A 14,310-nucleotide genomic window follows, 5' to 3' on the forward strand; every position below is an offset into this window, starting at 1 on the left:
AGGTTTTTATTGTCATTGCTAGAGATGAACAAAGTCTTACTCTGTTTGACTAAGGATTGCAGGATAAATTTATCAGTGCAAATTGTTTATTTAAAAAAAAAAAAAAAAAAGGGTCAGCATGGACAAGCATAGTGCATTTATATTTGTATTACAAACATGAACTATAAATGTGTTATAGGTTAACATGAACCAAATCTTAGTACAAAAGTCTCCAGTTCTACATTTCAACTTTCAGGCAAAACCATTTCCCCATTACAGACAGAACAACTGTAACATCTGCAGGACTGATTTAGTCAAATTAAGTTTTCCCACTCTGTCTCTTATGGTTCTGGATCATTCTCTTCATAACCAGGTCCAACTCGAGATCTGACTGCTGAACATCAGTGTTTCCGCAGCCAACCTTTGGACAGCTGTGAAGAATGACAGAAAAGTTGGCAACAGTGGCTGTTACATTGTTCTAGAATCTAGACATTACAGTTCAATGGATACATTAAATTGATCAGTAAAGACTTTACAATGAAACAAAAAAATCTATTTTCTATTCAAAGAATCCTGACAAAATGGTGGTTTCCACAAATATTTTAAGCAGCAAAACTGTTTTTATCATTGATAAGTGTTAACATTGATATTAAATGTAATACTGGTGTAAGTTTAAGATTTAATAAATAACATTAAGTTTAACATTAAAAATAAATGCAGCAAATCCGCATATTAGAATGATTTCTGAAGGATCATGTAACACTAAAGACTGAAGTAATGCCTGCTGAAAATTCCTGCTTTGCAATCACATATATTAGTTGTTTTCAATTGTAATAATATTTCACAATATTACTGTTTTTACATCAAATAAATGCAGCCCTGTTAAGTATAACAGACTGGATATGGAAATTAACTATGCATAATAACTGTATATTTATTTAGGGGAACATAAAGAAAGAACCGGGCAGTGACTACATACCGAAATTTCTTCTTGTTTTTGTGCCTGGCCTTAATCATTTCAAGTACAGCCTCTTGGTCATAGTAATGATGGCATTTCTTGTTTTTCACTGGCTTGACCATCTCAACCTGTCAGAACAAGGTACAGTAAAAGGTTTGAATGATATGACATTATTATGTTTCTTCATCTTGGAATACAAGTAACACACAAAAATACTACTACAAATGTGAACTCAAGGGCTATAACATCTTGTGCACTTGATGTGAAATGATGCTAATATTTACCTGGGTGAGAGGGCAGATGAAGTTTGTCTGGCTCTGTGTTACAGCAATGTCTTCATCCAGCTCCTCTTCTTCATTCTCAGCAGCAGTTTGACCTGCTGCATGTACATTATGCATAAAAATATATTTAGAAACTGCATCACTTACAATGTGGAAAATACAGCGGTCTTGTGTTGCAAGAGGGAGTGAGTTCCTCACCTTGCATGGCATATTTCCTGACGCTGTCTCTGAAGGCAACAACCTTGCTGTGCCTTTGTAGGTCTGCATCTGTAACTCCATCCATAAGCTTAGTGAAACGCTCCTTTACAGAGTTTCTCAGGTGAACCATGGCCTCAGGAGGTTCATGTCTGACCTACAGAACATAGAGAGAAAGCCAGGGTGGCTCAATGGGAGACTTGACAAAGACTTTGTGTCAAAATGAAGCACCAGTGACAGTCAGTTAAGACAAACCTGAGCAGTCGTCTCATCAACAGACTCCACAAAACAGTTGATTTCTCTGTCCAGTCTCGAGCACTCCAGAATCATCTCCTCCAGCTTCTTCAGAGCTGGACTGTTATCCATACCTGAAATCAAATATAAGGTACATTTCGAAAAGTACGTCCAAAAGAAAGATGAATTTTCAGCAGTCATTACTCCAGTCTTCAATGTCACATGATCTTTCAGAAATCACTCACCTTGTGCTTCAACTATTCCCAGCGCAACGTCTGATACCATATCCATACAACCTCCAATATCTGCTTGACATGACTTCAGAGTGGACAAGGTGGACTGCACTGAACTTAGAGACATCTTTGGCAGCTAAATGACTGCATGGGGAGCACAAATTCTAACCACAAACTCACGTGCACCTTAAACATTGGGTTGACAAAATGCTTTGAAAAGACAGTACCCCAGATAAATAAATAAAAATCTTTCCCCACCCTCGTGTTCTTTAACACTTGTCTGACTTCCTTCAATAGAACACAAAAAGATATGATAAACAGAAAAACAACCTATGTCACCATTCACATTTATTGTGTGAAAAAATATATATTAAGGGAATGGTGACTGAGGCCGACAGTCCCAAACATTCTGCCTGACATCTTTATTGTTAAACTTAACTAAAAAAGAAAGTCATACACTTTTGGAAGTGAATGATGATTTGTAAATAATGCCATTACTTTCATTTTTCTCTTTACCAAAATGTACTAACAATTTATTGGTCTAAGTGGTAAGCTATAGCATTTTCGTTTTCGATAATTTCCTTAAAACATTCAAACTACTTATCTGAGATATTTTTTTGCAAATATAATCACTTAAATTGATACGAAACCTTAGCTTCACCAAAAGTAGCGCCACACAGTAGCCGTTTCCGGTTTCAAAACGCCTCGAATTAGACGTCAACATAAAAGACTTTTAGCGATTTCATAAAGTGATCTTAAATATCTCACTACGTTTCACACAATTGTGGTAAATTTGGTGACTACAACCTGTATAAATGATAAATAACGTAACTAAATTTTCAAATATCTGCGTTAAGATTATAAACGTTCTTTTTTCGAATTCGAAAAATCCCCGTATTTCTTTGCATGACTGTTAATTTGACAGTCAAATCTAACGGAAAGTCGCAACAAGGACGCGTCTGTACGCGGCCACGTCTTGTAAACTAAACGGGGAAGGAGTGCGTACACCAGGGTAACCAAAATAGAAGAAGACTGAAACAGCATTTCTGCGTTGTGCTCACAGATCCGTTTGTTGCACCTGCTCGTTTCCCTAAGCTGCATCTGCGGAGAACCGACAGAGAATCTCCAGGCTCTCCAATCATATGGCAAGATGTCAGATATCGGGGACTGGTTTAAAAACATCCCTTTCATCACGCGTTACTGGTTTGCTGGCTCAATTGCAGTGCCGCTAATAGGAAAGCTGGGATTAATCAGTCCTATGTACCTTGTGTTATGGCCGGAGGCATTCTTTCATAAATTCCAGGTAGGTTTACATTCAGTTAAACAGTACGGAGAGTTTAGACAACAGCAGCAGCGATGACAAGGCCTTGTTGTAGGCCTCGCACTGGAGTAACGTTACACTGATGCTCACACATGGGCTGCGTCCTGGAGAGCTGTGCTGTAGTGAACGGTTGTTAATGATGATTGACGGTTTAATGATTTGTGTTCAAAAGCTCATGTACAGGGCACATGATTGCCTAAATTACGTGGTTTGTTATGTAATATTTTGTTGTACATTAGGAAGTTTTAATGTTAGTTGTTTAAAGTTTGTCGAAGCGAATACAAATACTTAATACAATGTTGTATGGCTATGCAGAATGTGAAAAATAAGTGATGGCAAAAAAGCGTAACAAGTGCTACTCGTGCATTGACAGTATCCTAATTTATTTAACCTAATCCCTCCATCTGTTCGTCACCATTAATATGTTATACTGGTGGTGATATTATTATAGTACTTAAAGACAGGAAACGCAATCTGAATCAAAAGTTATGCACCAACAGAAAATAAAAATTAAAATAAAATACAGTAACATTGAGCGCGTCCCAGGCCGCTCCGTTCGACCAATGACCGTCGAGTACGCGTCCGAGACTACTTCCGGGACAACAGGCTTTTCATGTGCTGCCAAATTAAATTTTTCCTTTCACAATAACTGCTTCTCACTGTGATGGCAAATATTTGTACTTTTTTTACTACAACTAATTAGGTAATATATGAGTTTTGAGACACATAATATTAGAAATAATGGTATTCTGTTGTCCACAATGTGGAGGTCGGCTTTTGTAATGCCTAATTCTTACTGACTGCCTAAACTCTAAGTATTGTAAATATATTAAAATACGTAATTAACCATGATCATTAATAATCAAAAATATTATATTTATTGTTTTCGGTGTCAGTAATTTCCACCAGGTGGCGCCAAGCAATTTGTTTGTGGGCTAAAAGTGTAAAACAACGAGATGAATGTTTCTAAGAAACATTTGTATCTGTTATTTCCATCCTTATTACTTATTGCACAAAATTATGAGCTTCTCTGGGTGGTTAATTATCATGTGTTAATATCAAAAACCTATATATAGGCCTAGATTATATACATTGTTTTATTCATAATAGTTTTAGTACTTCTTAAATCAGGGGTTGTCAAACTGGGGTTAAGGGACCCCCGGGAGTCTGTGGAAAAGTTTGGAGATCGTCAGTGTGAATAAATAAATAAATAATAATTAAAAACTCATATTAAACTAAATAAACAAATGAAATATTTATTAAAATAAATAATTTGATTAAAATAGGCTACTTTAAAAAGTTATGCAAATAAATAGATTATACATCTAATACTGCTGCAGCACTATGAGTAGGGAAAAATGTAATATAAAACAATATTTAATACACAGATTATAATATTTTACACCGATTATAATCTTCATTTTTTATGCATAAAAATATATAGCTCTTTTAAGCTTTAGGATGGGGGTCCCTTGAAAGAGGATGATTATATTTGGGGGTCTGTGGCATGTAAAAGCTGTCATGCAGGTCCTAAAATGTGTGTAGTGGGATAATGCACCACTCCTTAAGTAGTAAAGCCCCCAAGAAGTTATTTTAATATATATTTGGAAACCCGCATCACACTGTCTGGTCATTTTGGTAGCGTTTAGCATCCATCACATGTCACTATGTCCTTAACAGTGAGATTTCACTGATATTTCTTTGGCTAGTTTGTAAATGGCAGCATTATTGCTTTAAATCTGTTTCCCATGACACTTTTTCGTGAGTAATGTAATTTGACCTCTGCTAATGGCTAATTAACCTGTGATTCATTTTTGTTGAGCAATTTTAGTTGTAATTTAGGAACTTAAACATTGTGAGCTCCTTTTTATGTGGTGTTTCTGTGATTTATCAACTCCCTTTGAACATGCTCTAAACTTAACTCCTGTCTGCTCACTATTAGCTAACGTTTCATGACCTCTATCCTGCCAGTAGAGGTTTCTTCTGGATTATGGCACAGATATAGGAAGTAAACTATATCTGAGCAAAATGAGTGATATCACCCACTTTAAAGAGCGTACACTGCTAAGCCAAGGGTAACACAAAGCTTTTTGTCACAGTGAACCGGTGCTCACATTGGCACATTTGTCCTGTGAAGGAACCATTTACTGGTTGAGAAGCGGCCAAATAAGCCTCTCCCCGTCCTCTCGCGGCATACCAATCCTGCTGTGCTTTTTAACCCACTTTTCTCTATGCTGCAGTCCACAGAGGTCACCTCTCCACAAGTGAGCTGGCGTGATTTATGCTGCAGTGCGCGAGGGGGCCGTTGGACTGCCTGGCTACCGCAGAGCCAGTTCTGACGCCAACATCAAAGCGTTGCTGCTCAGCGGATTCATAGTCCCCCAGACCGAAAACCCTGCTAGCTCAGAGTTTCTGTGTGTGCCGGAGGGAGGAGAGAAAGCACTAGAAGTGAGGGAGGAATACAGGGAAAGGGAGGAGAATGAGACAGCCGAGGACTATAGAGAGGGATAAGGTGTGCATGTTGAGAGCAAATTAAACACTGGAGAGTGATAAAAAATTTGTGCAGGGGAGTGTGTTTGTTGTTTACCGACCCAGTTTTTCTAGTCTGGGAATTACCGAACAAATCTGGATAACCAGATGAGTGTCTGTTGCTCTCAGAGCGTGATGTCTGGTGTAATAGCTGCAGTCATGCTCAGGCACATGGATAATGAGTCCACAATGTGTGGAGAATCAAATCTGCAGTGCAAGCATGGTAGCTATAACTTTCAGGCAGTGCTGGTGACTGCATACAAATGCTGCTTGCTGGATATTCTCAGTACTTGTTGGTTTTCTGTACTTCTACTTCAGTTTAAAGGGATAATAATACCAATTATTCACCCTCATGCCGTTCCAAACTTGTATGTCTTTTTTTTTTCTTCTGCAGAACACAAAATAAGATATTTTGGTATATTTTGGTAAGATAATGTTGGTAACCAAACTGTTTTGTTTAGCACTGACTATTGCATGGACAAAAACACTCAAAAAAATAAATAAATAAATAAATAAATATAAATATATATATATATATATATATATATATTTATTTATTTATTTATTTTTTTTATGTTCCACTGAAGAAAGAAAGTCATGCATACAGGGTCGAAACAACATGAGGATGAGTAAATAATGACATAATTTTCTTTCTTTTTTTTTGGGTGAACTATCCCTTTAAGTATCTTATGTCTGTTGATTTTTAAATCAGTAAGTACTTTGATGTATCTGTTTTAATAAGCCAAAATCAGTGGGTATCTCCAACGGTAATCTGTGTCAAGTCATTAATCATTTTTCTATGTTCTCTCAACAGATATGGAGACCAATATCTGCAACACTGTATTTCCCAGTCGGACCAGGGACGGGTTTTCTATACTTGGTTAATTTGTATTTCCTCTACCAGTACTCCACAAGGCTTGAAACAGGTAGCTTCTGTTTCCTAAAATATATTAAACATCCTTTATTTAAAATAATGTGTGACTGGACTTAAAAGTGCACTCAAAGTTGGGCTGGTTGATACAACAGTCATTCTTACCTGGAGGTTTCTCATCTGCTGCTTTAAATGCTTAAAGGGTTACTCCACCCCAAAATGAAAATTTTGTCATTAATCACTTACCCTCATGTCGTTCCAAACCTGTAAAAGCTTCTTTCGTCTTCGGAACACAATTTAAGATATTTTATAAAATAGTTGATATTTTATCTGCCATCAGTGGTTCAACCGTAACGTTATGAAGCTACAAGAATACTTTTTAAACGTAAAGAAATAAATTTCTTAGCGCCATTTTGGAGAATATCCGCTGGACGCAAACTGCGTACACTGTTCTTTGTCAGCCGCACTACAAGGATACGCTGTTTTCGTTCAAACCAAAGTGTAAACAAACATAAGAAGGCGTAAACGTGTAGTGCGGCTGACACAGAACAGTGTACGCAGTTTGTGTCCAGCGGATATTCTCCAAAATGGCGCTACGCTGACACAGAGGAGACGAATTGTTGAATAAAGTTTTTTTTTTAATTTATTTATTTTTTTAGTATAAAAAGTATTCTCGTAGCATCATAGCGTTACGTTGAACTACTGATGGCAGATGGACTATTCTGACGATGTCTTTCATGTTTTTCTGGGACTTGACAGTGTTAATTGTTTGGCAGTCAATGGGACGGTCACAAGCCTCCAAAATATCTTAAATTGTGTTCAGAAGATGAAAGAAGCTTTTACGGGTTTGGAACGACATGGGGGTAAGTGATTAATGACAAAATATTCATTTTGAGGTGGAGGAACCCTTTAAGCTCAATTAATGCTTAAGTCAGGTGGATTCTGATTGGCTGTCAGTGTTTTATCAGCTGTAAATTTGTTTTGAAACTGTTGATGCTGTCCTCATACAGTCATGACCAAAAATATCGGCACCCTTGGTAAATATGTTCAAAGAAGGCTGTGAAAATTAATCTGCATTGTTAATCCTTTTGATCTTTTGTGAAAAAATTCACAAAAATCTAACCTTTCATTGGATAATAAGAATTTAAAATAGGGAGAAAATATCATTATGAAATAAATGTTTTTCTCGAATACACGTTGGACACAATTATTGGCACCCCTAGAAATTCTTATGAGTAAAATATCTCTGAAGTATATTCCCATTCATATTCACAATTTTGAGCACTCCAGGGTGATTATGAACATGAAATTATCCAGCCATGGTTTCCTGTTTCACAGAAATATAAATAGGGAAAACAAAGGCCAAATCCCCTTAATCATCCATCACAATGAGAAAAATATATATTTCTGATGTGCAGCAAAAGATAATTGAGCTTCACAAATTAGTGAAGTGGCTTTAAGAAAAGAGCTAGAGCAGTGAAAATTCCCATTTCCACCATCAGGGCAATAATTAAGAATTTCCAATCAACATAAAATGTTACGAAACTGCCTGGAAGAGGACGTGTGTCTATATCGTCCTAATGCTCGGTGAGAAGGAGAGTTTGAGTGGCTAAAGACTCTCCAAGGACCACAGCTGGAGAATTGCAGAAAATAGTTGAGTCTCGGGGTCAGAAAACCTTAAAAAGAAATTGTCAAACAGCACCTACATCACCACATGTTGTTTGGGAGGGTTTCAAGAAAACTTCTCCTCGCTCATCCAAAAACAAACTCCAGCATATTCAGTTATCAGACACGACTGTAACTTCAAATGGGACTGGCTTCTAAGGTCAGATGAAACTAAAAAAAATGAGCTTTTTAGCAGCAAACACTCAGGATGGGTTTGGTGAACACAGGGATAAAAAGTACCCCATCTGTACAATGAAATATACTGCTGTATTTTTTATGTTGTGGGCCTATATTTCTGCTGGAGGTCCTGGACATCTTGTTTAGACACACGCCATCACTGATTCTATCAAATACCAACAGATAAAAAAATCAGTAAGTGATTGACTCTGTTAGAAATCTTATAATGGGCCATGTTTGGATTTTCCAACTGTACAATAATCCAAACACAAAAATGGGTCACTGAGCACAAAACCAAGCTTCTGCTGGCCATTCCAGTCCTCTGACCTGAATCCTATAGAAAATGAGTGGGGTGAACTGAAGAGAAGAAGCACCAACATGGAGCTGGGAATCTAAAGGGTCTGGAGTGATTCTGGATGAAGGAATGGTCTCTGATCTCTTGTCAGGTGTTCTCTAACCTCATCAGGCATTATAGGAGAAAATTTAGAGCTGTTAAACTGGCAAATAGAGGTTTCAAAAAGTATTGAGTAAAAGGGTGCCTTTAATTGTGGCCAATGTGTATTAGAGAAGAACATTTATATCATAATGATATTTCCCCCCATTTTAAATTCTTATTATCCAATGAAAGGTTAGATTTTTGTGAAATTTTTTAAATAAAAGATCAAAAGGATTAACAATGCAGATTAATTTTCACAGCCTTCTTTGATCATATTTACCAAGGGTGCCGATATTTTTGGCCATGACTGTATATAACAACACAGAGGAACAATATTGGAATCACTTTCAGAACAATTTTTTGTTCCCTTTCATAACGATGAAAAGCATTGCCAACCATTCAGAATCCACCCAAATTTAAAGAGACTGAGCATTTAAAGCAACAGACAACAAAACTGCAGCACACTCTTAGACTAAACAATGTTATCGTCCGTTGGTGTGTACGCTACTATAGTTATTGTTATTGGTGTGAATGGCCTTTTATACTGACACCTAGTGGTGTAGATGCAGCATTGCAAGTTTTCACTTACTGATGGCATTGTAAAAATTTAGTCATGATTAATTCTATACCATGAGCGAAAATGTCCAATAATAGGGAGGTTACTAATATGAAGAAAGAATGGTAACAATTTACTTTAGGGTCTCTTAACTAGTTGCTTATTAGCATGAATATTACAAGAATATTAGCCATTTATTAGTACTAAGTAAGCACATATTAATGCCTTATTCTACATCCCTAATCCTACTCAATACCTAAACCTAACAACTACCTTACTAACTATTAATAAGCAGCAAATCAGGAATTTATTGAGGGAAAAGGCCTAGTTAATAGTGAATAAGTGTTTTCTATTCTAAGGTGTTACTGAAATAATTATTCAGTTAATCAAATTATTTCAAAATGGCAGCCCCTGTGAGGTGACCTGCTTCATGTAAAATAAAACAGCATCTTTCTAGTCTTACAATATGACTTGTCATATCTCACTATGATGTACAGAGTTTAAAAATAAATACTGTTCTTTATGTGTAAAACTTTATTTGATCAAGAAGTAAAGTGATGATTACTATGGGATGTGACATTTCCTCATCTCTTCTCCCTTTCACAGGAGCTTTTGATGGAAGACCAGCAGACTACATGTTTATGCTTCTGTTCAACTGGATTTGCATTGTTGTATCCTTTCTGTCCTGTACAAACTATACTGTAATACTTCATTATAAGATTAAATGTGTCATTCAGTGCAATGCTAACAAGTGATTAGTCATTGTCATCAAATGATATGTGTCTGTACAGCGCATACCCATTAACAGTGAATGACTTCACTCGATGAACGTGGTGTGCTGAATTCAGCATTTCCGTATATTGCATTAAATGATTTAATATCCTCTGAAGATGAGGTTTTCATGCTATGCAGTGTCCACTCAGCAAGAAAAAGCTCTTCTAGTCATGTTCATTTTCCTTTGACACACAGCCTTAATCTGTCCTTAACATTTATAATTCAGATAACAGGCCTAATGATGGACATGCAGGTTAGTCGGGTTTTTTCTTCCTTTTTCTAAATGTGAAATGTATAATTTAGTATGGTATTTTGTTAATTGCTCTTGTATTTAGTATAATTTTAGTTATCAAGTATTTAAAATTTTAATATCTTTAAATTTGAACTTGTATCTATTTTATCACTAGGTGCTAACACTCTTTAATTTTAACACTAGAAGTTACTCTTAAAAATATATTTAATATGAAGTGTGATAATGTATTTTCTAAAAGTTGCTTATGCTCCGAAAGGCTGCATTCAATACAGTAAAAAATGTAATATTTACAGAGATTATTACAATTCAACACAAATTCAGTGCATTTTAAAATGTACTTTAGTCCTGTGATGTCAAAGCTGAATTTTCAGCAGCCATTACCCCAGTCTTCAGTGTCACACGATCCTTCATAAATCATTTTAATATGCTGACTTGGTGCTCAAGAAACATTTCTTATTATCAGTGCTAAAAACAGTAGATTTAGTGTAGTCAGTGAGTTATGAAAAAAATATGAAAATGCCCCCTGCCTCCCTACATCATATTTCAAACATGAAATTGCATCAGAAGCAAATGTTGCCCCTCTTATTTGGTGTAAATCATCATTAAATGAAGCAGTTTTTGTCTTTCTAAAATCATCTGAAACCTTGTGCTGCTTAATCGAATGACAACCGTGTGATTAATGAGCATTCTTCTGCACTGCTGGAATTCCCATGGAGTTAATTAAGCTTTTTAACGAAACCTATTAGTTGTTTTTGCATTGCATGACATTTAAAAGTATCTTTTGTCTTTAGTTTGTGAGGACAATTCTGTAATGTAACATTTTAATTTTCATTCCTTATCCATTTTGCAGCTCCTGATGATCCCTTTGATCATGTCTGTTCTGTACGTCTGGGCTCAACTAAATCGTGACACGATTGTATCTTTCTGGTTCGGCACCAGATTCAAGGTATTCAATACATTATTACTACAGTATTATTTTATATGAATTACTGATGTATTTTAATGCTCCACACTAAAACCTGTTTATGTTCACACTAACACAGGCTTGTTATCTCCCTTGGGTCATTCTGGGATTCAACTATATCATCGGTGGCTCGTAAGAATTTTCCCCCACAGATTAAAATTCAGATGTCATAGTCATTTGCTGTAGATGTTGTATAACATCGAATCATCATAGTCGCATAATAATTATTATAACAATAACCTTTTCTTTCTTCAGCATTGTCAACGAGCTGATTGGGAACTTAGTTGGTCACCTTTACTTCTTTCTGATGTTCAAATACCCCATGGACCTGGGTGGCCGGTCCTTCCTCTCCACCCCACAGTTCCTGTGAGTTTATTGGCTGCACAGCTGGCCTCAGCTTCCTGTTATGATGAGTCAAGCAATGCAGATATGAATGAAGTGCCTTATTATTGAATTAGTAATTTATGAATCTATAGCTAAATGAAAGTGACAAGTTAAGGGTTGTTAAGATTTTAGTGCAGTAATGATACTGTTATGCTTTATTGTCATAAATTGTTTTTCTTAGGTACCAGATGTTACCAAATCGTCGAGGTGGGGTTTCTGGATTCGGCGTTCCTCCAAGCAGGAGACCTGTGCCCCAAGAGCAGGCAGGAGGCGGAGGAGGTGGAGGAGGTGGGCGCCATAACTGGGGTCAAGGCTTTCGGCTGGGGGACGACTGAAGTCTTGACTCTTGCATCAATGGATAAATACATAAACTTCTAACATCAATGCTGCAGAATAGGAATTTTATATGTTTTGGGTTTATGTTTGTTGCATTTCTTCTGACCCAAAAGGAAAAGTGACGGGGCTCTTTCTCAGCGTTACATATTTTCCTCTTACTCTCAATGTCATATCACACTGTTATTGAGTTTCACAGTGTGTACAGAAACTCTGCAAAAATATGTGCAGTAGCAGAGTTGGTGTAATTGTAGGGAATTCAGGGGACTTTGATTGTGTTTCCCATAATATGACTGCATCTTTCAGCGTATTCATGTTATTTGCTCAGTCAAATGTAGCTGATTAATTTCTCTATGAACTGTTCAGTATAGATTGTTTGTTAGCATGGTTGTTTAGGAATGGATTTCAAAACAAATTTTTTTAATCACCTCATTTGTCTAAATTAATAAGTTTAAATTTATTGCAACTTTCCTTAAGGATTACTTATGCTTTACATTTGCAAATTAATTGAATTACCAATCAGAACATGCAGATGAAAATGCTGTGCATATTTCAGTCTGTTTTATACATGTATGCATATTTCCATCTGTTTTATGTTTAGATGCCAGCCTTGAGTAAAGTTTATCAAACCATTTCCAGTAAAACTGCCATGCACTTTTCACACATTACTGATGATTGAACTAAGTTAAGATTTATCTTATAATACGTACACATGCTATCTGATAGCAAACAGAAACCCAAGTTTTATAATTATTTGTACGCTGAAAGTTATATTTATCGCTTTCAGAGCTATCATAATTGATTTTAGTATGCACTAAATGACATTTTGATATGTCCCTCAACACACTGTTTGGATAAAGGTGCTTTACAAAATCCAGATACCTTTATGTGTATAATGGTGGTACAGTCATATCAAACTTATACGAAAGTGACCTCTTGCCAAAATCTTTGTTACTAATGTTCCAAACTACAATCTTTACTAAAATGTTCAGTTTACATTTCTAGTGCTTTATTATTGCCATTTCATTGAGTGCTTGTTCAATTACCGATACTACAAATAAACTGTAAACAGCAACTGTGCTCACTAATTTGAGTACATTGATTTCACAGTGTCTTGAGGGACACACTCAGGATACAGGCGCCTTAAAGTTGCATTTAAATTTTGCAGCACCCTGAAAAGAAACTTACTGTAAGAAAATTGAGTTCTGTTTTTTGAATTTTTACTTTGGCAATGCTGCTGATGTGTAAACAATGAGACTCGAAACAGGCTTTCAATCAGTTGTGTTTTATTGAATTACAGCAGACTGGTTCTTATAAAGAGCAAGCAGGATTCTTGGTAGCAGTACAGTATTCCTGATACATGTCTGAACATGACACTAAAGCAGCTGCGGGAAAAAGAAATACATTTAAGCGAGCTGAAAGCAGTTCACAGCTGAGTAGTGGGAAAATGGATCTACGTGTTGGATACCAGGAAAAGCCAACATGATACGGATAAATTTGCAGTTACTGCAATATTGCCAGAAATTAGCCTATAACTACAAATAAACATGTGCTGTGCATCTCTGTATTGTATTGATTTCGATTTTGATTATGTCCATCATGTGGCTCTGTACCCTTGGCAATAAGGTACAGTATGAGAGTGCAGGCAATGTGTTTATGGTCCAAAGAAAAGTCCATAATATCACCTTGTTTTCTGGAATGAGATGGTTTTTATTGAAGCACCGCTTGTATGTGTCCACTTGAAATATTAAGTGCCATCATGGACCACATTGTGTTTTAAACCAGCTTCACCAGCAGGTGGGTTTGTTTCGTGTCCACTCACAAAAATGATTGAACATTCCATTATAAGGGTCAAGGGAAATGTCTTGGGACTCCTATTATAAACGTAACAAAAGTCTCATCTTCAAAAAATTGTACAAATCTGTTGAAGTACAGAAAAAAATATTTACAAGGGCCCTTTTAAAAAACAAACATAAAAATAACAACATAGCAGTCAAACTTTGGCACTCCATGGTCACTCTCCAGACAGTGTTTCACAGATGCTCCCAGTCCTTCTTGTCTCTGATAACCTCAGAGTCCAGATATGAGATCATTGGTTCCATTCACGACAACAGAGGTCATTCCTTAATCATCAGGCCCATCTAGTTCAGTCATAGCAGCCTGTTTT

General features: G+C 36.4%; 2 protein-coding genes across 3 annotated transcripts; one reads left to right on the top strand and one right to left on the bottom strand.

Moving 5' to 3' along the window:
- Nucleotides 1-77: 77 nt before the first annotated feature.
- nsmce2 (NSE2 (MMS21) homolog, SMC5-SMC6 complex SUMO ligase) lies at nucleotides 78-2,652 on the bottom strand. The gene is made up of 7 exons (XM_058747934.1): nucleotides 2,531-2,652; nucleotides 1,893-2,024; nucleotides 1,669-1,781; nucleotides 1,417-1,570; nucleotides 1,222-1,316; nucleotides 959-1,065; nucleotides 78-410 (listed from the first exon to the last, which is right to left on the bottom strand). The coding sequence occupies exons 2-7, from the start codon at nucleotides 2,005-2,007 to the stop codon at nucleotides 299-301; spliced, it is 696 nt and encodes a 231-aa protein (XP_058603917.1). The 5' UTR covers nucleotides 2,008-2,024; nucleotides 2,531-2,652; the 3' UTR covers nucleotides 78-298.
- Nucleotides 2,653-2,847: 195 nt separating this feature from the next.
- On the top strand, nucleotides 2,848-13,702 carry derl1 (derlin 1). 2 transcript variants are annotated; one of them, XM_058747932.1, is made up of 8 exons: nucleotides 2,848-3,183; nucleotides 6,545-6,656; nucleotides 10,042-10,106; nucleotides 10,436-10,462; nucleotides 11,313-11,408; nucleotides 11,506-11,558; nucleotides 11,682-11,792; nucleotides 11,992-13,702. In XM_058747932.1, exons 1-8 carry the CDS (start codon nucleotides 3,031-3,033, stop codon nucleotides 12,143-12,145), a joined length of 771 nt encoding a protein of 256 aa, XP_058603915.1. In that variant the 5' UTR covers nucleotides 2,848-3,030; the 3' UTR covers nucleotides 12,146-13,702. The 2 variants fall into 2 exon arrangements, with proteins under 2 accessions (XP_058603915.1, XP_058603916.1); XM_058747933.1 differs by lacking the exon at nucleotides 2,848-3,183 and adding an exon at nucleotides 4,231-5,713.
- The last annotated feature ends 608 nt before the right edge of the window (nucleotides 13,703-14,310 follow it).

This window comes from Onychostoma macrolepis, chromosome 16 (assembly GCF_012432095.1).
Source record: "Onychostoma macrolepis isolate SWU-2019 chromosome 16, ASM1243209v1, whole genome shotgun sequence".
NCBI lineage: Eukaryota > Metazoa > Chordata > Actinopteri > Cypriniformes > Cyprinidae > Onychostoma > Onychostoma macrolepis.